The 25,621-nt window shown below is 42.5% G+C and overlaps 3 protein-coding genes across 4 annotated transcripts in view; 2 read left to right on the top strand and 1 right to left on the bottom strand.

Annotated features, from left to right (window-relative positions):
- Nucleotides 1-11,226, top strand: part of rnf220b (ring finger protein 220b) — a 28,264-nt gene extending 17,038 nt beyond the window's left edge. Inside the window, exons 2-15 of the mRNA XM_062395921.1 lie at nt 2,187-2,313; nt 3,148-3,190; nt 3,290-3,382; nt 3,852-3,894; nt 4,179-4,268; nt 6,401-6,444; nt 6,789-6,876; nt 7,198-7,294; nt 7,607-7,666; nt 7,804-7,862; nt 7,953-8,037; nt 9,252-9,360; nt 10,450-10,524; nt 10,620-11,226. Of these exons, the coding sequence (XP_062251905.1) occupies nt 2,187-2,313; nt 3,148-3,190; nt 3,290-3,382; nt 3,852-3,894; nt 4,179-4,268; nt 6,401-6,444; nt 6,789-6,876; nt 7,198-7,294; nt 7,607-7,666; nt 7,804-7,862; nt 7,953-8,037; nt 9,252-9,360; nt 10,450-10,524; nt 10,620-10,691 (1,085 nt within the window). The 3' untranslated portion in view covers nt 10,692-11,226. The remainder of the gene's footprint in view (nt 1-2,186; nt 2,314-3,147; nt 3,191-3,289; nt 3,383-3,851; nt 3,895-4,178; nt 4,269-6,400; nt 6,445-6,788; nt 6,877-7,197; nt 7,295-7,606; nt 7,667-7,803; nt 7,863-7,952; nt 8,038-9,251; nt 9,361-10,449; nt 10,525-10,619) is intronic.
- Nucleotides 11,227-12,230: 1,004 nt separating this feature from the next.
- On the top strand, nt 12,231-17,387 carry guk1b (guanylate kinase 1b). 2 transcript variants are annotated; one of them, XM_062395780.1, is made up of 9 exons: nt 12,231-12,330; nt 13,533-13,648; nt 13,767-13,808; nt 14,141-14,266; nt 15,547-15,643; nt 16,153-16,291; nt 16,413-16,497; nt 16,822-16,907; nt 17,046-17,387. In XM_062395780.1, the coding sequence occupies exons 2-9, from the start codon at nt 13,537-13,539 to the stop codon at nt 17,073-17,075; spliced, it is 717 nt and encodes a 238-aa protein (XP_062251764.1). In that variant the 5' UTR covers nt 12,231-12,330; nt 13,533-13,536; the 3' UTR covers nt 17,076-17,387. The 2 variants fall into 2 exon arrangements, with proteins under 2 accessions (XP_062251764.1, XP_062251765.1); XM_062395781.1 differs by lacking the exon at nt 14,141-14,266.
- The window catches only part of obscna (obscurin, cytoskeletal calmodulin and titin-interacting RhoGEF a), a 40,388-nt gene continuing 32,151 nt past the window's right edge, over nt 17,385-25,621 (bottom strand). Inside the window, exons 67-85 of the mRNA XM_062395653.1 lie at nt 25,180-25,380; nt 25,013-25,073; nt 24,849-24,926; nt 24,589-24,761; nt 24,433-24,459; nt 24,154-24,306; nt 23,751-23,796; nt 23,574-23,651; nt 21,732-23,445; nt 21,400-21,522; nt 21,171-21,293; nt 20,863-21,030; nt 20,616-20,709; nt 19,913-20,152; nt 19,142-19,362; nt 19,020-19,034; nt 18,710-18,806; nt 18,375-18,512; nt 17,385-18,114 (exon numbers count right to left, since the gene is read on the bottom strand). Coding sequence (XP_062251637.1) covers nt 17,934-18,114; nt 18,375-18,512; nt 18,710-18,806; nt 19,020-19,034; nt 19,142-19,362; nt 19,913-20,152; nt 20,616-20,709; nt 20,863-21,030; nt 21,171-21,293; nt 21,400-21,522; nt 21,732-23,445; nt 23,574-23,651; nt 23,751-23,796; nt 24,154-24,306; nt 24,433-24,459; nt 24,589-24,761; nt 24,849-24,926; nt 25,013-25,073; nt 25,180-25,380 — 3,931 coding nt within the window. The 3' untranslated portion in view covers nt 17,385-17,933. The remainder of the gene's footprint in view (nt 18,115-18,374; nt 18,513-18,709; nt 18,807-19,019; nt 19,035-19,141; nt 19,363-19,912; nt 20,153-20,615; nt 20,710-20,862; nt 21,031-21,170; nt 21,294-21,399; nt 21,523-21,731; nt 23,446-23,573; nt 23,652-23,750; nt 23,797-24,153; nt 24,307-24,432; nt 24,460-24,588; nt 24,762-24,848; nt 24,927-25,012; nt 25,074-25,179; nt 25,381-25,621) is intronic.

The following is a 25,621-nucleotide window of genomic DNA, read 5'->3' as shown; positions in this document are numbered from 1 at the left end:
GCCTACAGGCAGGTTTTACAGCCCCCTGTTGTGTGTTTGAGACCCCCCAGGGTGAGAAGGGGCTGAGGCTGACTGATACTGACAGGGTTTATGTGGGTGGGGGTGGGGGGCAGTAGGGGGATGGAGACGTGTAAAAAAAAAAAAAAGGTGGTCATGTACCAACAACTGTCACTTACGACAGCGCAGCACATAAGCCCAGTGAGATCAGGCCCCGGCAAAAACCCTCACACGCTCATCCTTGGATCCGAACATGCACAGCCAAACGGCCACGCCATTAAATCTGATGTGTGCGCGAGGCGGAGGTGTACGGTGGCGGCGTCGCTGTAGTCGGAGGAGCAGGGGGGAGGTGTGTGTTTGTGTGTGTGTGTTGGGGGGGGGGGGGGTGCTTATCCCAAAAAGTGGACCAATAAGACACCTGAAAATCAAATCCCATTGCTCTTATCGCGGCGCCATTCAGAGACGCTATCTGTGCAGGTAATGTGGTTATAAATTCAATTTCAGCCCAGAGATTTCATTGTTTACTGATGCCTGCATGTTCCGGGCGGCAGAGCGCAGAAAGCCCGGGAACGCTCGATGCGTGTCGGGAAAAGTCATTTAGGCCTCGGCGAGGGGATGCAAAAAAGGCGAGAGAAAGGGGAGGAGGGGCAGGGGGGGGTGAAACCAGTAGAGCTGTCACTCTCCCAAGGACACCTGACTCCACTTTCTATTTTCTACCGCATGTTTTATTTAGAGGCCATTTTGTCCTATTTGTTTCCTCATTACGGGGTCTCAGAGCTCAACTGATGTCAGGCCACGGCACCGGCCGCAAAGAGAGGCTCGTCATGTCCCTGGTCATCTGGAGCAGAGCTGGTCCAAAGTCTTCCACCAATGTCCTCATGGAAGTTCAGTCCACCGTGCTCCACAGTGAGGGGTCAACCCTGTCACACACACCAACCTGTTTATGTTCTATATTGAGAAGTGTTGAATTGTGATTTCCAGCCCTGTCATCTGTTTTCCCTTCTGATGGGAAATTAGGTGCATCTTGCCTACTAGCTCTGCCCATGTGATTGATGGCTTTCAGGAGTAAATCACCTCATCTACTAGGTAAAATCTTGATATAGTAGAGCTCCCAGCTGGCTGCTTATGGCAGTAATCCATCAGTGGGACCCAATGGGCCGAGGGGCCCTCCTGGGTAATGTTCCTATTGACAGCCTATGATGTCAACACACTGAAAACAGGGGCCCATCACAGTGTGTGTGTGTGTGTGTGTGTGTAAAACCTTATTTCACTCCCACCGTCTGTCAATAGTCAGTCTACAGAACACACTAATACTGTAGATACACAACTGCAGAGCATCATGTGATAACAGTGGAAGAAAGTAATTTTGATTAAGTACAACTTTCACTTGTATCTACTTTACTCAAATATTTCTATGTAGTGCTATTTTATACTTGCTAAACATCGAACAAACTGCCTCGGTGAATGTTGCTTGTTTGTACAGGAGGGTTTTTTGGTTTATGTTTCATGTGATGTCCTGTCTGTGGCTCTGTTGAAATGTGTCTGTCTGTGTTGATTGTACTGGAATGGCTGTGAGAACAAATTCCCCCAAGGGGACAATAAAGTCTGAAGTCTGGAGTCTGTATAATTATTCAAAACAGCCACATTACAGTGAAATGCAGTGTACACCTTCCAAACAATCCAAAAATATGATTGGAAACACAAGGCGGCTTTCACAACAGTCACCTTACTGCATAATTAGCTCCTTTGCTGTTTATATGTTCGTTAGATTTAGCTTTTGATACTTCATTACTTTTAATTTCGGATAATGAAAGCAAGAGTTTTACTTGTAATTCATTTGTTGTTCTGCAACTTTTTTCTGCAACAAGTTTTTGAAAAAATGTCCACCCTTGAGTAATAGGGTTATACTAGTTATTATATTATAATCATTATTGTTTAACAGATTTAACTTGTTTACGTGGAGTATGTGTACTAATTGTAAAAGACAGACATTCTATATTTTGGATTCACGCATGAAGTTAAATCTGTGTGTGTATGTGTAAGAAATCACATTCTATCTTCTCTCCTCGTGTTTTCTTTGGCACACTTTTCTTAAATGCATGTTCTCATATAACCTGCCAAGCACAGACAATATGAAAATCATGGCACAGGTTTTCTAACGGACACGTTGTCACTCCTCCTCTCTCCAGATAAGGTGAAGGGTCTGTACGACGCTCAGGCCCCCATGTGTCCCGTGTGCCAGGCTGTTCTCCGACCTTGCGAGCTGCAGGAACACATGGAGCAGGAGTTAACCAAACTGGCCCAGCAACAAATCAGGTATCACACTCACTCTGTCATTTCCTCCAGATCACTCTATAATCCTCTAAATCTTTATGTTCCCTTTTTATCCTCAAATAAAATTCACTTCATATGTTTTTCCCCACTTCTATTTACAGCGCAGACTTTTGATTCTCTTCAGCTTTCTGATAATTAATCTTGACAGTTTTTTTTTTAGCTAGAGGGACCCCACCCCCCTTTCAATTTCCTCCTGGTGGTATCTCCCGTCTTCCCTGTCACCTGTGTGCCGTGTTTACAAGCTGCCTCGTTGTTCCCTACATATTTCATATTACAGCCTCCGGCCTCAAGGCAGCAAATCATAGAGCGGGCGGATAATGTCCCACTAATGGCTGCTTTGAGCCCGACACACACACACACAGACACACGCACACACACACACACACACACACATACATGCACACACATTACCTGCTGCTTAGACCAGAAGAATGATTCCTCCAATAAAGACATTACACTCCAAATCTGCTTAACGACCGCTCCGTGGACAGTAATGGTTTCAAATTGAACTTGGCCCACGGGGACACTGTGTGTGTGCGTGTGTGTGTGTGTCTGTGTGTGTGTCTCTGTGTGTGTAAAGGGAGTGTATGTAACTATAGCTCTAACTGTGGAATTGTATAGTGAGCAAGACTGAAATGAGGTGACACACAATCTCTGATACAAATTTAGACAAGACAAAAGCAGAGGTTGTTTTTCGAGATAAGATAAAATTGTGTATGTGTTTTGCTTAAGAAGATTGTGTGTTGTGATTGTGTGTGCACTTTTCTATCACCAAGCTTGTTCAACATCTGTATAATTTGCCTCTCTTCTCTACAGTGCCGCTCCAGTGCAGCACAGCCACCTGGTACGAGCCCCAAAGGTAAAACCCACCTGTGATATCTTTCAGTAAAAAGTCACATCCAGCATCATTGTCTTTAACTCTTTTCCTTTCGCTTCTTTCTTGTTTTCTCCTGTCCAGTCTCTCTCTCTCTCTCTGCACATAAAGCGTGAAGGAGGTTCTCCCACGTCTCCCCCTCGACCGGCCGACGACCCTCACTCTGACCGATACCAGGTGAGGAAATCGGTGTCAGATTTAGATTTCAGATTTCAAACATGTACAATGGAGTCTAGATTTGGATAAAACAAATGAAAAAAAAAACATAAATACATCATTTTAATTATACTTACATACAACCACAATTTAGAAAAGCAAAAGAGCCGCCAAAGAAAATTAATGGAGCAACAGAGCAGGGACCCCTCCTCCACGACAGACATAGAAATGATGGATATACAGAGTAAACAAAGTAATACAAGTGGAGCTGATCATGATATTTAAATATGGAAATGCAATATTATGTAAAATATAAGACACTTTATATGCTCGATATGTTTTTCTTAACAGCAGAACTCCTTTTCTTTATTCCCTAGCTAAGATTATAATAGCTCCACACCTGTAGATACTATTTTAAGTACAAATGCCAATTAAAGAAATCGTGATAGAAATGTTGAATACTCTGATGTCGGTCTTCTGTTTGTTGCAGACGTTTCTCCGTGTGCGGGCCAACAGACACACGAGACTGAATGGTACGTTGACGCATGCAGAGTGAACTTGTTGTGTTGCGTTGCTGCTCACCGAGAGTTCAGCACAGCGGAGTCAGACAGGTCTTTAGTTTGAGAAATGAAACAACATTATAGTTGCCTTTGTTCACGCTGATGCGCCCAGTTGTGTTTGGTCCAACCCCTCCCCTCCCTCCCCAGTCGCTCAGATATCACCCCCTTTTTTTCCCACACCATCTCCACTGGCCTAGCGCCCACACGAGCAGAGGAGCTATTAACCTCTCAACTTTGACCTCTTGATATGTTAACAGTCGATGACCTCTGCTGGTGCAGGTGCTACGTCAAATCTGCCCCATTACGCCCTCACATCGCAGGAGCCCACCTAGACTGCACACAAGCTGGTAAGACTCACCGAGAAGCTCCTTCTGCATCGCCACACTCACTTGAATCAAACTAAAGACAACTTTACTTTTACTAAAATACAGCATAGGCTTTATCTTGTTTGAGTCGCGTATTAAGCAAAACTTTGACTTAGTTAATTCCTGCCTTAGATTAGTAAGATTAATACGTTTTAAGAGGGGAAAGTGATTCTTTTTCAAAGTCAATATGAAATGAACTTAAATCATTCAGGGTGAGATTTTTTTGGGTGTAAGATATTGTTTTGCATCAATATTGAATTGAACCTCATGCTTACACTAATATAAGTGTTGTCTGCATGACTGATTACTTTAAACCACCATATTTGGATTTTATACCATAACTCGACTGTAACCTGTATATTTACTGCGGTCACACTGTATAAAGACAGTGCATCTGTCTCTGCACTAATATACACGTATAGATCTACTTCCCTATAGCCGCAGCTGACACAGCGGACATCTTACTACTGTTATTATTAGCACTTCGATTCTCCAGGCTCTTAGCGGACTCCTCAAACTGCCAGCGCTGTCGAGGTCTGTTAGCCTTTATTGGGGCCTTATAACAGGACAGCATAATGAGCTTCTAAATACACGTCAGGGAGGAAGAAGAAGAAAGGGGGAAGAGGAGATGGAGGAGGTGGAGGAGGAGTGGGGGGGGGGGTCCTCTGTTGATTAATCAACCTCTCTCTCTCCCTCTCTCTCTCTCTGTTTGATGAGCTCTTCCTCATCTATGACCGTCTCTTTAACCCTCATTATGTTTGCTGCGATGGCGGCACTCGGGGTCACGGCCACCAGCTATCTGGGTGACCCCCCCCCCCCACCCTCCTCGGGGGGGAGTACTGTCATCCAGCGGGAATTAGAGGGCCCTAAAACTTAATGTCCCCCCGTGCAATCCGCAGTCAGTCAGGTCAGAGTGGGAGAGGAGGTGCGGTTGATGTTCTGCCATGTTAACTTTTATATCGGAGGAGGATGGAGGGAGGAGGAGGAGGAGGAGGGGGGTGAGATGACAGGGGCAGGGAACTGTGCCTCCAGTGTTGTCGTCTGTTGTGTGTGTGGAGCCCTGCACATTGAGTCTCCTCACTCTTCACTGTAAGTGTTGTTCTTCTGGCTCTGTGTGTGTTACTGTGACTTTGGGGCAGGTTTGTTCTCAAGTGAGCTGGAAACTTTGTGAAATGAGCTGAAGCAACGAAAAAAAGTTTTTACATGTGAATGTTGCACAGCAGTGTTTTTTCTGCCCGACAATCTCCACCGACACACACCCTGTTCCATGTGTGTGCCTTTGGCTTGAAAATCAAGTATTTAAATCTGAATGGACTGTGTTTGGAACCTGATTCATACTGTCTCATGTGTAAATGTGAATAGTAATAGAAACATGTACTTTATGTGAACTCAAACTGGAACAAAATAATGAGGACTATGTCATTCTATCATTTTCATGATCACCACATAAAACACATTTTTCGGTAGGATAGAAATAATTTTCTTATAAAGGTCTGGTGCAACGTGTTAAATGATGTAATATAATATGGTATTAAATGATCGGAATGCCACTGATGTAGACGTCAATAAGACCCTTTTACGGAGACAAACCAGTGGTCCTCTGCATATGGTTAAGTGTGTGAACCATGAAAGAGAATGCAACTGTATAAATTATTTACTTTTACTTCAATAATTTAATGAACCATTATGAAAACAGGCTAAACAGGAATAAAATTTAGATTCCAAAAAATATTTACAAAATCCTTCCCCCCCGCCCCCAAGTAATCAAATCACCTTTTAGCCAAATGAAAAGTTTTCTCCCCCCCCGTCTTCCCCCTAATTATTTGCATACATACCCTTATTTTCCTCTATGCGACTTCCCTTGAAACCTGCTTCCACTTTCTGACCTCATCAGTGTTTCCTATCAGGAAAGACAAGGACCCCAAAACTTAAATTGGACTTCTCAGTAATTACTGCTGAGTGTAAAGAAAGAGGAAGTCTCAAATGTGAGAATTAATAAATCAAGGACAAATACAAAAAAAGCTAAATGATTACATAAAACATTGGAGACCAAATTAAGTCCTTCCTCTAAAGTAACCGTTCCACCGTCTTGTTTTTCTTCTGTCTGTCCCCAGTCAGGATTGGAAAGCTGAAGAGGAGGAAACCAGAGGACGGACATGTATGTGATTTCATTTTTCTAGAACCAAAGACACATGAAAATCTATTTTTGTAAAATCCTAAAGTAAGATATGAATATGTATATAAAATGTAGAGGTTGGGGGGGGGGGGGGGGGGGGGTGTCATGTGATCTGGACCCTGTGACGCTGTTGACAGCCTTTTGTTCACGTAGCATCAGGCTCACTGTCAGCTCAGTGTGTATCCATGTGAAAACACTACAGGCGTTGGTTCACAGCTATGAAAACACAGAAGCAGATATGCAGCTCGCGGCTACAGGAGGCATACGGACATATTCATGCAGACAGAGACATGTGTTCTTCATGTGCACGTGTGTGTGTGTTCCAGGAGGGTTCACTTGACCTGGCGCCATTGGAGAATGAGTGGAACGAGAGGAGAAGGATACCGATGTCATCTATGGTTGGAGGGTTTAAAGGTAAGGATACATTTCTGTGTGTTTGTGTGTGTGTTTGTGTGTGTGTGTGTATGTGATGTCGTTCAGTGGAGGGTGAATAATGTGACTGAGTGGCAGTTGAAAAATCACTGAACTTTTCAGTCCACATTACAGTGGAGCAGAGCGCCTCGAGGGTTCACTTAAAAGTAGCACTTTGCTTTACCTGAGAAGATTCCCTGACCTGCAAACTTGTTGCACCCTGACTGACAGCTGGAGTCACATCGTGTGCTTCTAAAATAAAACCTTAGAAATAAAGTACAATCAAATAAAGACAATCCTGAAAATTGTATTGTGTCTCGTTAGGTGCGATGCTGGTGAGCACTACTTCCAAGGAGTGTCGAGACAGTGACGCAGACCTGGACGTGGATGGAGACGATACTCTGGAGTACGGCAGAGCACAGTATCCTTTACAGTGAACATGCGGGGCAGCATCCCAGAATGTAACTGTGTATAATGAGTTGAGAAAAAATCACTTAACAAGGAGAACAAACTTTAAAATAGATTTCAACTCCAATTATAGGTCCGATCTTTACATCCAGATCACTGGATTATTTCCTGAGAAAATAACAAACATGTCAAGAACTTTCCCCGTTTCACAGGATAGTGATTCAAATGATGAAAAGTGAGTCAATATTTCTCAGCATATTAAAAGTTAGATGCATCTCACTTGTTGTCAACTCCCCCTTGGTGTTTTTTCCTGAGTTGTTATAAGATACACAGAGGCAGACGTCATCCCCTGCTCGGGAGAAAGCTCCAAAGAGACGACAGTGAAGTATGTTCCCCACCTGACAGCCTCTCATTTACTCCAGATATTCAATTAGACATGAAATAATGACACATATAGGTTGTGTGGTGATTTTCTCAGTTTGTTGGCCCTTAAATGTCTGTTTTGTTTTGTTTCTGCAGCAGCAGCAGCATACTGCCTGATTCCAGAGTAAACCTCGGCTATCCCAAATGGTTAAATGATGGTGAGTTATTCGGATAGGTTTTGCAGATAAATGTTTTGTAAATTAAATTGATTCCATTATTTGTTGTAATTTGATTCTTTGTTCCCTCAGGGAGTCCTTCCACCAGCAGTGGAGAGAAAGGGGACAGCAGCCTCGCAGTTCTGCCCAAAACCTGCAAAAACACTGACGTAGAGCTGTAAGTTTGTATGGTGAAAATAAAATGATTTAAATTCACTAGATTCAGATTTTTATTTGGATCTTCACCAACGTACACAGACTCGTAAAATACAATGAATTTTTCTCTGAGAAATAAAACAAAAAGGTTGGAGAACACCCGATCTCTCAATGTTCAGCAAATTTAGAAAACATTACCGGATCTGAAACCTGATCTGACCCTGCACCAAAATTGAATGGGCTCTTCCCTGACCGAAAACACTTCCTCCCACCAAGTTGCATGATAACCCGTCTGGTAGTTTGTGATTAGTCTTGCTTTAAATCGCACAAACAAACAAGTAGTGAGGTCATAAACAGGTAATAATGATAAGTTTCCGCATCACAAAATGCAAAGTTTTTTTCTGAGCTCAGGATTGCTTGTCCTAAACACATGAAGTAAAATTCTTCTTAGTTTGAACATCTGCTACATCAACATCTGTCCTCACATCTGCACAAGATCTGAGTTTTACAAAAGGGAGTTTTGTTCAGTTGAACATTTATATCCAAACAAATCAGCCACTCGTGTCACCTTTCATACCGGCCTCTCCTGGCTCAGGGTCACCGGGGGAGTCGGGTGTGTTGGTCGTAGCGTATCGTCCATGCTGGGACACGCATGACTCCCAGTTGAGGACGTGTAACCATCCCATTTTGTGCTGTGTGTATTTTGGCGACAGCATCTCTCTCTTTCTCTTTCTCGCTCCCTCTCTCTCTCTGTTGTATCCTCACCACCTGCCCCTGCTCTGACCAACATGATACACAATACTATATCAATATGATGATATCATCAATCAAGGTCACAGCAGGCGACTCACGCATGTACACACATTTCATCACACTTAATGCACTACAGCCCCTCTGCCTCCACGTACAGTGGGTTTTTCGCGCGGAGCCTCTCCCGTAATTGTGCGAGTGTGTGTTTGTGTGTGCGCGTCTTATCTCCGTGTGGACCCTGACATCCACTCCCACCTCACCACCAGCCCCCTACACTCTCACACGCTTATGATAAATGAGACAGCGAATGCAGGCAATGTGATTGCTGCTAAATTTCATGCTCAGTGTCCATGTTGGCCAGCGAATAATTTAATCTGTCTTCGATTTATAAATGACTCTCCTGTGTCTGCCTGCCCTCCCCTCTCCACTCCTGTTACTGTCCATCCAACCGTGTGTGTGTGTGTGTGTGTGTGTGTGTGTGTGTAGGCTCTCGGAAGACTCCACACTGACAACCCTGGATGCACTTAAAGCTCGGATACGGGATTTGGAGAAACAGTTGTCTAAAGGAGACAGATTTAAATGCCTCATCTGCATGGTGAGTACGGAGGCAAATTAAAGCGACAGAGCAGACAAGCGAAATGGAGACAGCAGCTCAGTAAAGCAGAAACTGATGAAAATCCTGTGGGGACACAGTTGTTTTTTTTAACTGGCAATAAGTCAATATTAGTAGTCATGAGAATATTAAAATGATATTCGAAAAAATAGAAACAATTTCACCCTCTCAGTGTGAGAGGGTGACATTAAATCGCGATGTATTACATATTGTGTAGCATTCAAAGTAAATTGTCAAATCTGTATTATGTTAATAGGCAATGGATTTATATATCGCCTACATCATTTTGTAACTGAAACCTGGCTTAGACATTTTGTGGAAATTCATTATGTTTCCAGAATTTCTTTGACTCTAACAAAGAAGCAAGTTTTTAATTAAACCAACCAAATGAATTCTTACATTTTCTTCACTTTCTCCTTTGTTTCTTTTTCCTTGTTCTGCTGTTCAAACTAAGCACACTTATCAAAGACATTTCACCCAAAACAAAAAAAGAAATGTATGATGAACACAATCAATTTTTGTGTGTAAATAGAAAAGATAAATAATTAAAGTAACCATTAGTTGCAGCCTTACTTTGTACATGATCTTGTTAAATAATTAAAATATTTGTTAACAGCCCTGTACTTATCAAAATACTGCAAATGCTCTAGAAACTTCACCCAACTATATTGAATTCTTAATTCTTTGTGTCCAGGTGGAGCTTTGATGAGATTATTTTAAATAAATTAACAAACGATAAGATGAGATGAAAACAAAGTAACACGTAACATAACAACAAAGCAAACACATACACACTTATGAAATCTGAACACACTAATGTTGCTTACTCCACACGGAAGATTCAAAATGAAGAAAAACAGTTTGCATTTTATCTTCTATAGAAACTTACACAACACATTGATATGAATGAGTAAACACCTCGGCTGGAACTTTTCATATATCACAGATTTTTAAATAAACGTTTATTAATAAGGAGCCTCGCCTCCTGTAGCTCTTAGTGCAGTTTCACGTGGACATCTAGTGGCAGCTTTTTGTACTACACCCTCACCTGCATCATCTCTGTCTCCACAGGACACGTACACGACGCCGCTCACCTCCATCCAGTGCTGGCACGTTCACTGTGAGGAGTGTTGGCTTCGTACGCTGGTAAACAGTTTCATCTTGAATCATATAAATGTCAAAATGAAGACGTTTTCCACGACATGTTTGATGAACGTCTGGATTATTCTTTTTTTTTCCAGGGAGCAAAGAAGTTGTGTCCTCAGTGCAACACCATCACCTCACCTGGAGACCTGAGACGGGTCTTCCTGTGACCGGGGAGGGGCTTCCTCTGTTTTTAGCCAATCAGGGGTGGACTTGTGGGCAGCTGGCCTGTCAGACTGCCACCCTCCTCTTCCTCCTCGTCTTCCTGACCCTTTCTTTACGGCAGTGTTCGCCTAAATTCCACGCAGCCATGACCTTTGACCTTCCTTTACACCCCCTGTATAAAATCCATGTTCGTGCTGCGACATCAACCAGATCTGAAGAAACATTTAAAAACCAATTGAGAGCTCAGGCACTGGAAAAACAAAAAAACATAGATAAAATGCTTTGGGACGATATTTATCTTTTTCTAAGTCTGTTTTATGAGGGAAAACAAGAACCACATGCAAAGCACATGTACATATTTTTGTGTAAGTTTTGGATTGGTGTGTGTGTGTGTGTGTATATGATGTTGACGAGCAGAACCACCTGACTGTATTTACTGTACATAGTCTTCGATTAGATCATTTATTATTTGTTTAGCTCCTGTAGGTTCACTAACAGTAATCGCATAACACTCATTTTGTCTTCTGTCATTGACGTGTTTCTTTGTACAGGATCGTTAACTTCTAATTTGATCAATGTTGCTTCAATAAAAACGTGTGTCTTAAACGCTTCCGACGCATTAAGTCTTTGAGCTGTGGGGGGGTTTTCACCTGTTGAACGTGAGCTTTTCGAAGACGGACATCTTGTGTTGGTTTGTGTATGTGGCGTATTTGCCCTTTAAAAAAGTGGGTCAGTGCGGGATTAACCCGGCAGAGCCCATCACAACTCAACTGGAGAGGAGGGACACTAAACCCTGCTATTCTGAGCTTTTCCTCGACCACTGGAGATCCGCACGGTTCAGTCACGCCACGCCGACGCGGAAAACGCCCCAGGACCATGATACAAGAATTAAGGGTCCATCAGGAGAAAGTTGACAGCAATTTCAAACTGTGTGTGTTTTTAAAAATATCAAAATGAAATTCTGTCAGTCAGTAAAAGAGTTTAGAATAACCTAAACTCTTTTAAAAGAGTTTACCGAAGAGTAAGAGATCAAGGACACGTTTGTGCCCTTGATCAAGGTTTTAACCTCCAACTGTTGGCCAGCTCTCAGGTATGACAATATGTAAACTGATTATCCTGGATAAATAAAACATTGCTTCTTTCAAACTAAATTTAGGTACGAATAGGTTTTTGTAACATTTTTTCAAATAATTTTATTTACGTTTTATATTTCACGGCCTTGGCCTGACTTCTTTTCAAAGCCAACATTCCCCTTTGGGCTTTGGGCTCTACAGCGAATGACTTTTGGAGTCTTTTTAGTAACATATCCCCAATTTATACAATGAATCAGCTGCACTTCATGAAACTGTATTTATAAAATGACATACACACTTGTTTATAAACATCTCCTCGTCCTGTGTGTGTGTGTGTGTGTCTGTGAATGACAACAAGCCAGCATGCACGTGATTGGTCCCTGAAGGGAGGTGGAGGTAATTCAGAGTGACAGTGAGCCGCTTCAGTGTGACACACCCACACACACACCCACACACACACACACGCACAAACACACACAAACACACACACAGTCCATTAAGCCTTGCAGAAGAATCATCTGTGATTGAGCAGCTCTGGGACACAGACGGAAACAGGCTCTCTGAGGAAAAGGTAAGGTGGATTTTTTACTAATTAAAACCTTATCCTGCAAAAGTATTTTTTCATTCATATTTAACAAAACAACAATTTTTAACTCAGTGATTAAGACACATTCAAGTTAGTTTAAGCAGAAACGAGAAAGCTTAGTTGAAGTTGTAATACTAAATGTTGCACAAAAGAAAAATGTAAACTGCACATTTGACAGTTTTATCCACAATAAATAATTGTTTGACGCATTTCGGTTATAAGTAAGAGGGACATTCAAATATATTCTCTTCATGCAGAGATTATTTTGTTGGATGACAGGTCAGGGGTGGCTACTTTTCACCTCCTTCAAAAAGTTAAAAGTAAACATACATAGGATTATCAGCAGAATGCATTTTGATTATTAACAGTAAAATCATCAATTATAGTAAACATTTCACTCGTTTGTTATTTGTTTGAGATCAGTATTTAGTTATTTTAACTAGCATCTTTACTGATGCAGCTTTTTAACATTGAAGGATTCTATGTGAGACGTCGTGAAGTAGCAGTATAAATATGTGTTGGTACAAACTCCTGTTATTAGGTAACCGAGTCTATAGATTCTAAATAAAGTGGCTACACAACGCTCCTGACGCATGGTCCTCTCGGAGCGCAGTAGTAACTGGGACACCTGTCCTGTCCTGGACTCTTTGTGCTGCCTGGCCCATGATCCAATTAATCCAGCCGACTGACCTGCCTGCACTTCATTAACAAGACTCCTCAACATTAACCCCGGGGGCCTGTGGCTGTATGACCAGGCAGCAATTAGAGAGTGGACACGTTGTAATATTTTAATTAAGGAAATAGGACGTTGGGATTTTTCAAAGTGGAGATTCATTCAAGTGGAGATTAGATCCAGAACCATAACATAAAGCAAAGAACAAAAAGGTCTGGTGCTAAGGTTAAGTCTGAAAGCAACTTAGACCAATTAACAGGAAACATGTTGAGCTTCAGCAGCATTGGAAGTTAGACAGTTCATGAATGGAAAATACTTGATAATCTTAACTTCATATGGCGTGAAATCAACCATCTATCTGACTCTATATAGAAATGGCTTCCACACCTTTAATGCTGGATTTCCTCCAGTACAAAAGATCTGCTTTTAATCTGCTCCTGCCACGGACCTGAGATAACACTGCTCCTGTCTGTCTGTCTGTCGTTACATGTCCCTGTCTGTCCATCTGTCTCAGAACAATGTCCGGTCCAAGGCCCGTGGTGCTGAGCGGCCCCTCCGGCGCAGGGAAGAGCACTCTGATGAAGAGGCTGATGAAGGATCATGAAGGCGTGTTCGGATTCAGCGTGTCACGTACGTTCCTGTGCCAACCTCCTGTCTGAGGAGGAAGTAGGAAACGGCGTCTGACGTTTCTGCAGGATTCTATTACTCCTCTATGATATCTGTTCAATGTTGATTCTCTCCTTCACAGACACGACAAGAAACCCACGACCAGGAGAGGAAGATGGCAAAGGTACAGCAGATTAATCGGAGACACTTTAGTTTCAGCACAAGTAGGTGGTTGAGGGTTTTGAGCCACCACTATGCTCTGTGATCCACCATCTTGCGGTCCTGTGGGCTTTGATTTCAACTCAGTAAAGCTGTGATAAAACATATCTATACACCGTTTTCCTTTATCTCTCTATACCCCATTTGCCAGCCTCCCTTCACTTCCATCGTCCACAATATCGTCCACAACACTTCTTACTCCCAAGTGAACTGCACACATGGCTCTGCCCCCCCTGCCCAGCTCCCCTGACTTGAGGGGATAAACCTCTGTGTGTGCCTGTTTTGCTCTCTCCATAGGGCTGAACAAGCTCCCCATGCTTCTGGGGGCTATGTTACTGCCCGTAGCAGACATCTTTTCCTCGGAAGACTTAGAAGTGTCAACCTCAGTTTTGAGTCCAAACGAATCAGAAAGCACAGAGACAGGTGACGTCAGTGTGACTCCTGTTTTTTATTATTTTTAAATAGGGCAAAGGGAAGGGGGTTACTTTCATCATCCTGGCACGCTTCTCATTGGATTCATAACGAGAAAGTTGTGTGATAAACAAAGAGCTAAAACAACAAAAACGATCTCTGAGATCAGGATGTGACAGTTTACACTTTGGAGTAAAAAGCTCTTGAAAATAGCCCCCTGTGATGCCTCAGTAGTGATTCCCATTCCCCCGTCCAGTGAAGTGAACCGTCCCATTTCCCACTGTGGCTAGAAGAGCACTGGTGATTTCTAACCAAGCATTAGCACCACAAGACAATGACTCAACAACTTTTATCTCATATATACACATAAATATATATACACCTCAAATGGTGTGATTCTTTCAAAATGTTATTTCCCACAATTTCATCTTCACAGTGGATTTTCCTTACTTTGTACTGCAGTTTTCCTGAGTACTGTTTGAAATCTGTACTGCGTTTGCACAGTAATTCTCTGTTTTACATCAAGCAGTCCAAGCAGTTTTACTCTGAAGGAGTCCAAGCAGACTCCTTCAGAGTTGCTATGCTAATGATTGTGTTCGATCACAGTGGCTGTTGATAGCTGTAGTAACGTGTTCTTCTATTTTAGATCTCCAAAGGTTTTGATGTTGTCAAGATTTAGGAAATGGATCTGGTATGGACACAATATGTATCTGCATGTGATCTGCTCAAGTGCTAAACTAACGTTATCTGTGGAAAATCACATGTCTCATCTTTGCATGCTTTTCCTTTTGAGAATGTTTTTTTGCAGATGTAACACAATTTGAAATTTACCCTTGAGGAGAGCATCATGCACTTAACTTAACTAAAGCTGGGCAATATGTAACAATATTATTATAACCTCAGTATAACTTTCATAAATACCAAAATCACAAAATATATATGCATCTATATCAATAAATTGCTAATGCATGTTCAAACCAAGTGAGGTGGTATAAAACCAAAAAATTGATCCTCCTCACATTTCAGATGTTTTAACGTCTTCAAACTAAAAACATTTAATATTTATCGTTAATTATCGATATCGACTGATGTGAAACTTGATAGCTTGTTCATGTCACCAAGCCCTAACCTAAACCCATTATTATCATACACATCATCATATCCTCATTTCAGCTTATGTCCATAGTTGTGATACACATCAATCACTAAACTGCAATTTCTATCAAGTCTGCAAATCAAACTGGCAGATCTAGATTGACTATTATATGTTGTTCACATGCTGAATCTTTCAGATTACCACTTCACAACGAGAGAGGCCATGGAGGAGGGAATCAGCAATGGCGACTTCATTGAGAATGCACAGTTTTCCGGCAACATGTACGGAACAAGGTAAATATTTGCATTTAAAAAAAAAAAAAAACTCTGAAAGTATATAGATAGTATATTATAGAGTTAATGTAATATCAGTGTCACAGATATAGGGCAAATAAGATTCAACAGATGCTAACGTATATAAGAGAGAACGCCCTCTGACTGGGCCACAGGGTTCAAGAGGATATATAATAGTCTGGTGACAGATGGAGCTTTAACCGCCATCAGGTCAAAAAAGAGCTACGCTGCGGCTCAGCACCTTGTGTGTCACATTTAATCTCTTCCTCTTATTCTGACACACACACACACACACACACACACACACACACACGCTGGCTTCAGCCTTAGGAGCCTGGATCAATGCAGCGATCCTCTTACGTCAGTCACTACATGTGAAGAGCACAATGTTACATGATTACACTTCCGCTACATGTTCGTTAAACCCACAGCTGCTCATTTCTCTAGCCCTGGTTGTTTCAATGGGTTTGCTTTTGATGTCATTTCATGCTGTAACCTTGTTCCTGCAGCACAGCAGCTGTAGAAGACGTGCTGGCCAGGAACCTAATCTGCATCCTTGATGTGGACATCCAGGGGGTGAACAGGATTAAACAGACTGACCTGAACCCCATCTACATCTCCATCCAGCCTCCTTCCATGGAGATCCTAGTAAATATCAAACTTTTCATATTGTATTAATAAATAATTTAAATGATATTATTATGTAACTGCAGTTTTGTTATTCAGCTCTCGTGCTGAAAATAATGACATGTTCTCCTGTTTCTGTCAGGAAGCACGTCTGAGGGACCGGCAGACAGAAACAGAGGAGAGTTTACAGAAACGTCTGGATGCGGCGCGCATCGACATGGAGCTCAGTATGTTTGACAAAACTCGATTCTGAACTTACGACAACTTGAAGGGCACATACCTTATTTCAAATATTTTTTACTATACACATGTTTTAAATAAATATTTCTGTATTATTTGTTGAGAAGTCTTTGAAAATCTCACAATGTTAAAGATGAATCCGAACAAAAATTTGTAAGGTTTTCTTCTGACTTATAATGCATCTCTCCATTAAGTTTCTTGTAAAGTGTAAAGTATTTTTTTTGTAATGCTGCGAAAAAACACTAATGAAAACATAACCTCCTTATTGGACGTATCTATTGAGGCTAATTCACTTAACTTCTTTCTTCTAGGTAAGGAGCCAGGAGTGTTTGATGTTGTTATTATCAATGATGACTTAGAGAGGGCCTACAAGGAGCTGAAAGATATCCTCAATGAGGTAAGAGCAAGAACTGGTCTGTTATAGACTTAAACCGGTCTAGTCTGGCAGCTGCAGTACAGACTCTTCTATATTCATGGACAAGACCAAGTTTATTGTTCAAAATATTAAAACTACTCCTCATTTATCTTTCTCCAGGAAATCCAAAAAGTTCAGGAGGCCAAATAAGAAGGAAACCTTATCCATCACTTGTCAATCTGGCCTGAGTGACCCCATCTTCACTGAAACACCTGAAGAAAAGCTCAGATGGAAAAGAGGGACTCTGAATTGATTATTGTTTTTTCAGTTAGGAGAATAGGAAATAGTTGTGTTCTGTTGAATTCTAGTATAGTAGAAACTCACATTTAAATGTAAAATCTAAATGATGCTGATTTATATTGAGGGAAATATGAAATAAAACCCCTGTTCATACTACATTCAAAAATATGTGTGTATGTTTGTGTGTGAGGCTGAATAAAGTGTGAGGACAACGATTGATCACTTTTGTGTTGTTTAATGAATCTGACATTCACTACGTCATTCAGGTAGATTGCTGACTAAACATATTATCGACATGAAACTTAGTAGCCTCCAATAAAACCCATACAGCTTATCGAGTTCCCTTTTACACATTGTAAGCTTAAACTGCAAAGATTTAAATTGAACAGTCCGAAATATATTGGATCATATGGAGCAGAATAACACAGAAAACATGTTTTACTGTCAGACCGAACATGTGCAGCTGTTTGACACTGAAGAGCAAAACGACTGATTCTCATGTCACAAATCAAGATTCACACTTGTTGCATTGACTTAACTGTATCCCTGATCTGTTGCCACATGAACAAAAGCCAAACTAAATGCACTGCACTCTCATGTCAAACCTAACACATAAGAACATTTTGAAAACTCATTAAGACGCATCACATTTTCAAAATCAGATGATATTCAAATCGATTTTTAAAAATCTTACCACACGACTGTAATTAAATAGGCTGCATATTGTTTAGGAAAATCTGCTGGTGAAAGAAAATCCCACTAGTTGTCTTACTGGAAGAAGGGACCCTGCAGCTTGGTGCGGACCAGCTCTCGTTTCTCCTCCTTCTGCGTGAGGTACGCTTTGAGCTTGTCGGTGGAGAAACACACCTTGGAGGTTCGCACTTTGTGAGGAACACGATGAGCACGGAGCCACGGGTTCTGGAGACACTCGGCTGCAGTGGGTCTCCCCCTAAAAAAATCACAAATCATCAGTTCTTAATATACACATTGAACTAATCTATATAAACTGATTCTGCATGTGTAGAATTTGTGGACGATGGACAACATTTGGCTTGGAAGTCTTCAGGTTTCTGTTTCTAGTTCAATTACATTTGAGCAGACTTTGGTTTTCAACAGGTGAGTTTGCAGAACTTAAGACATAGAAAACATTGACTGAAATTCATATTTTAATTAATATGCAGATAGCTGTTAGATATCACCCGAACGTACCATGATTTGTTATTCAGGCTGCTCTTCATGAAGTTTAAGGCTCCCTCTGACAGACCAGGGTAACAGCATCCAAACTGGATCTTCCCCTTCTTGATATCTTTGTCTTGCTCTTCCTGGAACGGACTGTCGGCACTCAACCTAGTGAAGAAGAGAGGAAAAACACATGAAGCATGTTTTACTAAATAAATGTAATATTTCATAATCACAGACCTTAAGCAACTCATAAGTCTTGAATGAATAAGACTGTAACAATTCTAGCATATTATAGAATGTGAAATATTATCAACAGAAGGAAGACTCAGTTTCAACAGTTTCACATGCACGTGTCTACCTACATGATGAATGACAGAACCCCGATGGCCCAGATATCTGTTTCAGGCCCGACGCCCTGACCCTCCAGGATTTCCGGAGCTTTAGGAAGGACAATATAAACTGAAAAAACAGACACAACGGACATCGATCTTAAAGACTTGTGCTGTTACTGGCAATGCCACATTCACTCACATGCTGAATTTTCAATTATTCAAATGAGACAAAATTGGAAAAGAAAATGAAGGGGACTTGGGCTTGTTAGGTTATAGGAGCTAGGATCAGCTGATTTGTTATTTCCATCCATCAATCCATCCTTCCTTTAAGAATGTGTACCTTTGCCGCGGCGGTCTGTTGAAGGCCACGACAGTCAGAGGTTTAGTACATTAGAAGAGTCAACAGCAGTGCAAGCTTGAATATCTTTGCCTCTTGGAATGAAAGTAGAAGAGCAACAGTACCTTTGCTCTCCGACAGGCCTTCGATGTGCTCAACGTTGAGGGGCTGTCCAGGCGTGAAGGACTGAGCCGAGCCAAAGTCAACAATCTTCAAGCGGTTGTCATCCACCAGCATGTTGTCCGACTTCAGGTCTAGGTGGATGATTCGACGGCTGTGGAGGTAGTCGACGGCTCCGAGAATCTGAACCAGCAGCTCCGCGACGTGAGACTCTGCATACAGGTCTCTGAAAGGACAGGACACGTTGGTTAAGATTATGAGATGTGCTGCCACAAACGGCTGCAGGCAGCATCAACACTATCTTTGAGATTAAAGTCTGGAAAAGATTTGAAATTCTTTGTTTGTTCATCTCTGTCCTAGGTTGTCACTATTCAGTTAAGTTTGGGTTTGGATAAGGGAACTAAGCCTGTTTCCTCTGAAATGATACAGGAGGTGCATCATCCTTCCCTGAATAAACTTTCTACAAATGAATCTATCCATTTCTGATTCAGACATCGTACTGAAATTGTGCAGATAATTTCAAAATCCCCCATAGAAGGTGTTTAAATCACATCTTAATAGCCCAGTCAGCACATCAGGACATGAGTTTAAGAGACATCTTCAAGTTTTTCTTATTTCAATGTCATTTAATTTTGAAATCATGTACGGATCACATGTGCCAGGATTTTTTCTCCAACCGGATGAAACAAGGATTTTCACAAGACCAGAGAACTGAGGCTCACCACAGTCATAAGGATATCATGCTATCTGTATATAGAATAATCTCAGTCTGTTACCTCCCAGCCAGACTGTAGAGCAGCTCCTTGCCAGGACAAAGCTCCTCCACTAACACCAGGTAGCGGGAGGTGATGTAGGCGGCGTGCAGCTGCACCAGATGGGGGTGGTGAAGCCTCTTCAGCAGCTGGTACTCTCTCAGCACCAGCTGTCTCTTCTCTGCCTGGTAGGGGGTGATCTTTGCAGCAAACACTTGGCTGGTCTCAACATCCCTGCAAAGGTTCAGTACGCTGAACCGACCCCTGAGAGAGAAAACAGCAGAAGAGGGAAAGGTTAAATAAAATAAAATAATAATATCCATACATGTTTTAGCACTTTTCAAATTAAAGTTTAGTAGACCTTCAGAAATAGGAAACACACGCAAAAAAACCACGTAAAAATAACATAAGAAGAAAACCAAATCATAAAGGAATAAAAACAGTAAACATGTGAAGGGAGTTTCAGTTTGACATCCTGAAAATTTGTAAAATAATAAACTGGTGATTGGGAGATAATGACAAGAAAAGATATCTCTCCACCTAATGCACGATGCAGTTTGATGGAAAAGATAATTATATAAGTAACTGAACTTAAGTTTCAAATTGACATCTGAAGAAAGTAAAATGTTATCATCTTCCAAGAGTAAATCTTAGGTATTTAGTCACATTACATATTGGTCATTATGAAGAAAACGAGGCATAGGAATTGGAAATTCAAAAATCCCACCTGTTGATCTCAGCAAGGAAGCTGAAGTTCTTTTGGGCTGTTCCAGTGACCTTTGACCCCAGGGTCTCAGTTTGAATGAGAGAGATTTGAGTATCTATACAACAAAGTAAACAGAGGTGAGAATCATATAAAGATGAATATATAATGTCTCATAACTGGTTTAAATCGGATCAGAAACACTATAAACAACATGTGAAAAATGAATATTTTACATATGCAAGGTCAAGCTTGACTGTATTGCTCTTGCCTTCAGGGTGAGTGGCCATAACGACAGGGGCTGAGGCGTCACTGAAAGGTCCAGCTCCCGTCCTGGAGATGCAGCCGACCCTGAACACGTACGAAGCTCCTCTCGGTAAATCCTTCGCCACATAGCTGCTGTCCGTCACCTCCTCTGACAGGAGCGTCCAGTCCCCACCTGCACACACGCCACATCACATATATGTTAATATTGTTAACATTGTAGGATTGAAAACATATAATACAACTACACAATAGCCACTGAAAAATATCTAGCAATATAATTTCGGTGGTGCTGCATCAACTCGGTAAACACACCATCTGTGCAGTACTGCACACAGTAGGTGATGGGGTCATGCGACTTGACAGGTTTCCAAACCAGCAGGACTCCACCTCCATCTAACTGGAGCACGTCAGCTTTGTTGGGACGGACCAGCAGATCTGAGCAGAGCAAACATACACAAACAGGCTTTAAGCAAAGATGAAGTAAGTACAATTTCAGGTTATTTCAGACAGGAAATACATGATCCCCATGGTGAAGCTTGACCTTTTGTCTTTTTGAATCTGGGTATTTTGAAAGAAGGCAGGATTTTGGATGTCCTCTTCTTTGGACTCTCTAGACCCTGTTCCTTTTCGGCTGGGTTCGTAGCTGATCCTTTTACTATTGGCCCTGTTATAATGGAAAAACACAGAAAAGAAAAGAGACATTAGGATGATAAGAATATAGCACAAAAGCTAAGAATGGAGTTAACAGAAATAAATAAATAATCTTCTTATCAACCATTGTCAACATGTGTTTTTTTTCTCGACGTGGATGCTGCTTAAAACCATTTCCAGTATTAATATGTATTTAAGTGATTATGATTTTAAATGACTCACCTTTACTCACATCCTCTTTACTGGAGGATCTGGAGAACAGCTTGGTCAGGCTGGAGGCTGAAGCTCTCATTTTCTTCCTCAGAGACATGGTGGGTGTATCAGGCTTCATGATCTCCCCTAACGTGGGTCCTAACTCCGGGTCGTCCAGTTGAGAGTAAGAGTGACCAGTCCACGACTGCCTGCGGAAGATCTTCAGCAGTCCCAGCCTGGGTGACTTTCCTGTGGGCTGCTGGAGTTCCAGGGCTGGAGCTGACGCATGCCTCTGGAGGCCTTGAGCTTCCTTCTTGTCCCTGGCCCTGGGAGGCCTCTCCGGAGCCTGGAGGGAGGAGAGGCTTGGACTGGGGCTCTGTGATAAGCTGGGGTTGGAGCGGGTGCGGTTACGCGGCGGTGCCTGTGGAAATGGGCCTCTGGGTTTGACTTCTTGGAATGAGCAGGAGGATGATGAAAGCAGAGGCTCCTGGTGATCATCATACTCTTCACTGTCTCCTGATCTGTATCTTCCTCCGAGATGGCCATGACTCAGCTCCTCATAGGAGCCGAGTCTGCTCGAAGAATCTGAACCACCGGGCTCCAGAATAAATGATTCAGCCAAAGAACCCAGGGAGCCAGCAAGGGTGTTTCCTCCCTCTGTCTGCTCCCTGTCCTGCCTGTTGACCGTTCTGTTTCCAGCAAGGAAGTTTGAAGGAGCAGATGTTGCACCCAGTGTGTGGGCTCCATGTGCAGGAGCGACGGAGCCTCTTCTTCTTGTGGGTCGCCGTGGACTCGGAATAGCCAACACCTTCCTCCCTGCCACTTCATCATCTGTAAAATCTTCCTTCAGACTTTGAGAACCTTCTTCGTCACCCGGCTTTGTGCGCGGGGGGGAACTGGGGGAGCGACGAGAATACTCATCCAGGGACCTGCTCCTCCTGTGAGGGGGCACGTTGCCGTGGGCGAGACCAACTCCGCTGTCAAAAGAGCAGGATTTCTGTATCGAGGCTTGGATGGATCCCCGTCTCTGAACACGGTTAGCTTCTGTCTCATCCTCCACGTATTCAATCAGAGGCTCATTGAGGCGTCCTGAGAAGCTCCTCCTGAGTGGTTTGCGGCCTCTCTCCTGTTTTCTGGCCTTGAATTTGTCCCGTAATGACATGTGTCTAGCAGACATGGGTGAAAGCTGTTGAGAGCTGCTGTAGAAAGTACTTCGGATCACGCTGCCCCGAGGGATACGACCTCCATCACTTCCCGAACCCTCATCCCAGTCAGATAGGTGGAGAGATGGACTGCTGTCCTTGCTGAACCTACGCTCCCTCTGAGGTGTCTGTTGGCAAGATGCATCCGATGAGGCCACCGACCCCCTGCTCACACTCCTCTCTAATACACTCCGCCCTCCTAGTATCTCCCCATCTTCTTCCTCCCCTAATGTCATCTCTTCCTCTTCCTCCGCACCTAGGTGGAGTTTGGAGAAAGGCTCTGGGATCTGGGCTCTCTCCATTAAAGGATCATAATCCTCCTCGGTCTCCTCCTCTTCCTCCTCCTCGGTCGGGCTGTAGTGCTGGAAAAAGTCCCAGGAGTCAGCTTCATCGTATTCGGAGGACGAGCCGCTGCTCACCGAGGTGCTGCTGTGTTCCTGCAGCTCGCGAGGCACAGTCACCGCCGTCTCCCTGAGAGGAGCGTCCAGCAGCTCAGGGACGGGCCTCAACGTGAGAACTGACCCGATGCAAGTCAAAGACCGCTGGGAAGAGGAAGAGGAGAGGTGTCGCTTAGATACATTTCATGACGTGGTGTGAGTATACAACTCATGTAATTACACTAACTTCATTATCATTAGTTTTAATTAAAGACACCAGGGAGTCAGCTTACCTGCCATTTTGTTTTTGAGGTAAATACTCTCAAACTCTTTGTGTTAATTTCCTCTGTGTCCTCTCCAGCATTTTCATCCTGAGCGGAGATCCCAAAAATTGTTTGATTATATATATAATTATGTTTTGGAATATAATAAAGCTTTTGACACACACATTATGTGTTGATTCTTCTCACCTGAAACCATTCATGGCTCAAGCATTCAAAGGCAGACGGTCGACTCCTAAGTGAAGGGAAATTAGAAGTGCTCAGACATCTGTGAAGTTGTCCCTTGAACCATAACTAACAGTGGTAAACTGAGGAAACCACTACATGACTGCAGCTGAATCTGACGGCTTATTACTGGAGCTCAGCTAAAAAACTGTATTTCAATGATATCAGCATTAAATCTAATGTCTGTAATGTGTAAGAGGGTTATGCAGCTTTCAGACACTTTGAGTCAGTTTGATTTACCCATTACCTGTTTAAGCCCTACAACATCTCGCTTTAATCAGTGAGGTTTCCAAGTTGCCTATGCATGCCTTCTTTAGTAGGCATAACATTTAGTTTGGCATGGTCTCAGTAATAAAAGATCCCCTACTCTGGATCTGGTTGAAGAAGCAGGTGGAGAAAGCTTTGGGCCTCTGGGCTCCTGCTGGTGACATCAGGCGCGTCCCAGTTCAGGGTCCCCTCCCCCACTCTCAGCAGTGTCGCACGGTCTGTCTCACCCACAAACGGGCAGCGACACACCAGACTGTCAAAAATAAAGATCAAGTCTGATGTCAACACTCAACAGAAACTCATGGTTCGTGTCCCCGCCTTTTGGACATACTGCATATTTATGATTTTTGAGAATACTATCCAAAGCAGTGATACATACCAGAGATAAGCCATGACCCCCACAGCCCTGAAAGAGATAATTGTAATTGTCATTAAATGACTAGAGAGGAAGCAGTCTACAACAACTGGAAATTCATTGAAATTCAGAGAAATGTAGATAACAAAATAACACAGTATAAAAACTGATTTTAATCACCAAATATCAGTGGCCCCAGTGACTGGCTCTTGGTGAACGATCTCAGGTGCAACGAACTCAGGTGTTCCAAACATGCTGTACTGGTGTCTGGATGTGTCCATTTCTTGGCAAAAGCCAAAGTCACAGATCTTAATCTCGTCTCTGGGTGGATACACCATGAGGATATTATCAGGCTGAAGGAAGAGGAGATAAAAAATGAGGTAGGAACTGCATAATAATAATACAACAGTTAATAATGCAGTGTGGACAGGGAAGCTCACTTTAATGTCCAGATGCAAGATGTTCATGCTGTGAATGTGGCCAACACCTTCAAAGATTTGCTGGATGTACGACTGAACCTGAAATAAGATGCTGAATATTAGAGGCATAATCTTTTGGGGGGATTATATTGAAATATAGATATGGAATAAAGGTAAGCTCCTACCTCTTTCTCTGAGACTGATCCTCTCAGTAATAAATGGTCCAGAAGTCCATGAGAACAGCAGCTTGAAGCGGTGTTAAAGAACTCTTAACTACACATATTGAACATAACAAGTAGAAAGCTTGACTGAAAAACAGTGATCATATTGTAACGTTTAACAGGGAGGATACATTTCTGTGATCAGCACCAGAGTGCGTCTGGTGCAGAAGAAGTCCAGCAGACAGGCCACTCGGGGATGAGCCAGACGAGAGAGCAGGTCTCGCTCCTGGAAGGCCCTCGTCCGAGTGCTGCTTCGCAGAGGCAGGAACTTGGCAGCAAAGACCTCACCTGTTCTTCTGTGGACCACACGCTTCACCACTCCAAACGCTCCCCTGAATCAAAGAGAGATGATGGAGGTCATGTCAAAACTTAGCAGGATACACGTGACAGTTTGGAGAATGTCAGTGGTTCTTAAATTGAGATGATGACCAGGTCGGAAAGATGCCGTGAAATTAAGTTGAAGGAATGTGATGTATGTTGGGAAAATAAATAAATGGTGCTGATGGTATCATGCCAACTTTGATTAAACTTGAATAGTTTTTTTTCTAGCTGCTTTTACATCAGTGACCATGT

Source organism: Platichthys flesus, chromosome 9, assembly GCF_949316205.1.
Source record: "Platichthys flesus chromosome 9, fPlaFle2.1, whole genome shotgun sequence".
Lineage (NCBI taxonomy): Eukaryota > Metazoa > Chordata > Actinopteri > Pleuronectiformes > Pleuronectidae > Platichthys > Platichthys flesus.
Note: the sequence above shows the minus strand (reverse complement) of the source record. Positions and strands in the feature narration are given on the sequence as shown.

Excerpts from the sequence above, each read along its gene's own strand:
- guk1b (XM_062395780.1), top strand. The coding sequence starts at position 13,537 with ATGTCCGGTCCAAGGCCCGTGGTGCTGAGCGGCCCCTCCGGCGCAGGG. Across the intron at positions 15,644-16,152 it reads GGCAACATGTACGGAACAAG|CACAGCAGCTGTAGAAGACG; the intron begins GTAAATATTTGC and ends TTGTTCCTGCAG. Across the intron at positions 16,292-16,412 it reads CTCCTTCCATGGAGATCCTA|GAAGCACGTCTGAGGGACCG; the intron begins GTAAATATCAAA and ends TGTTTCTGTCAG.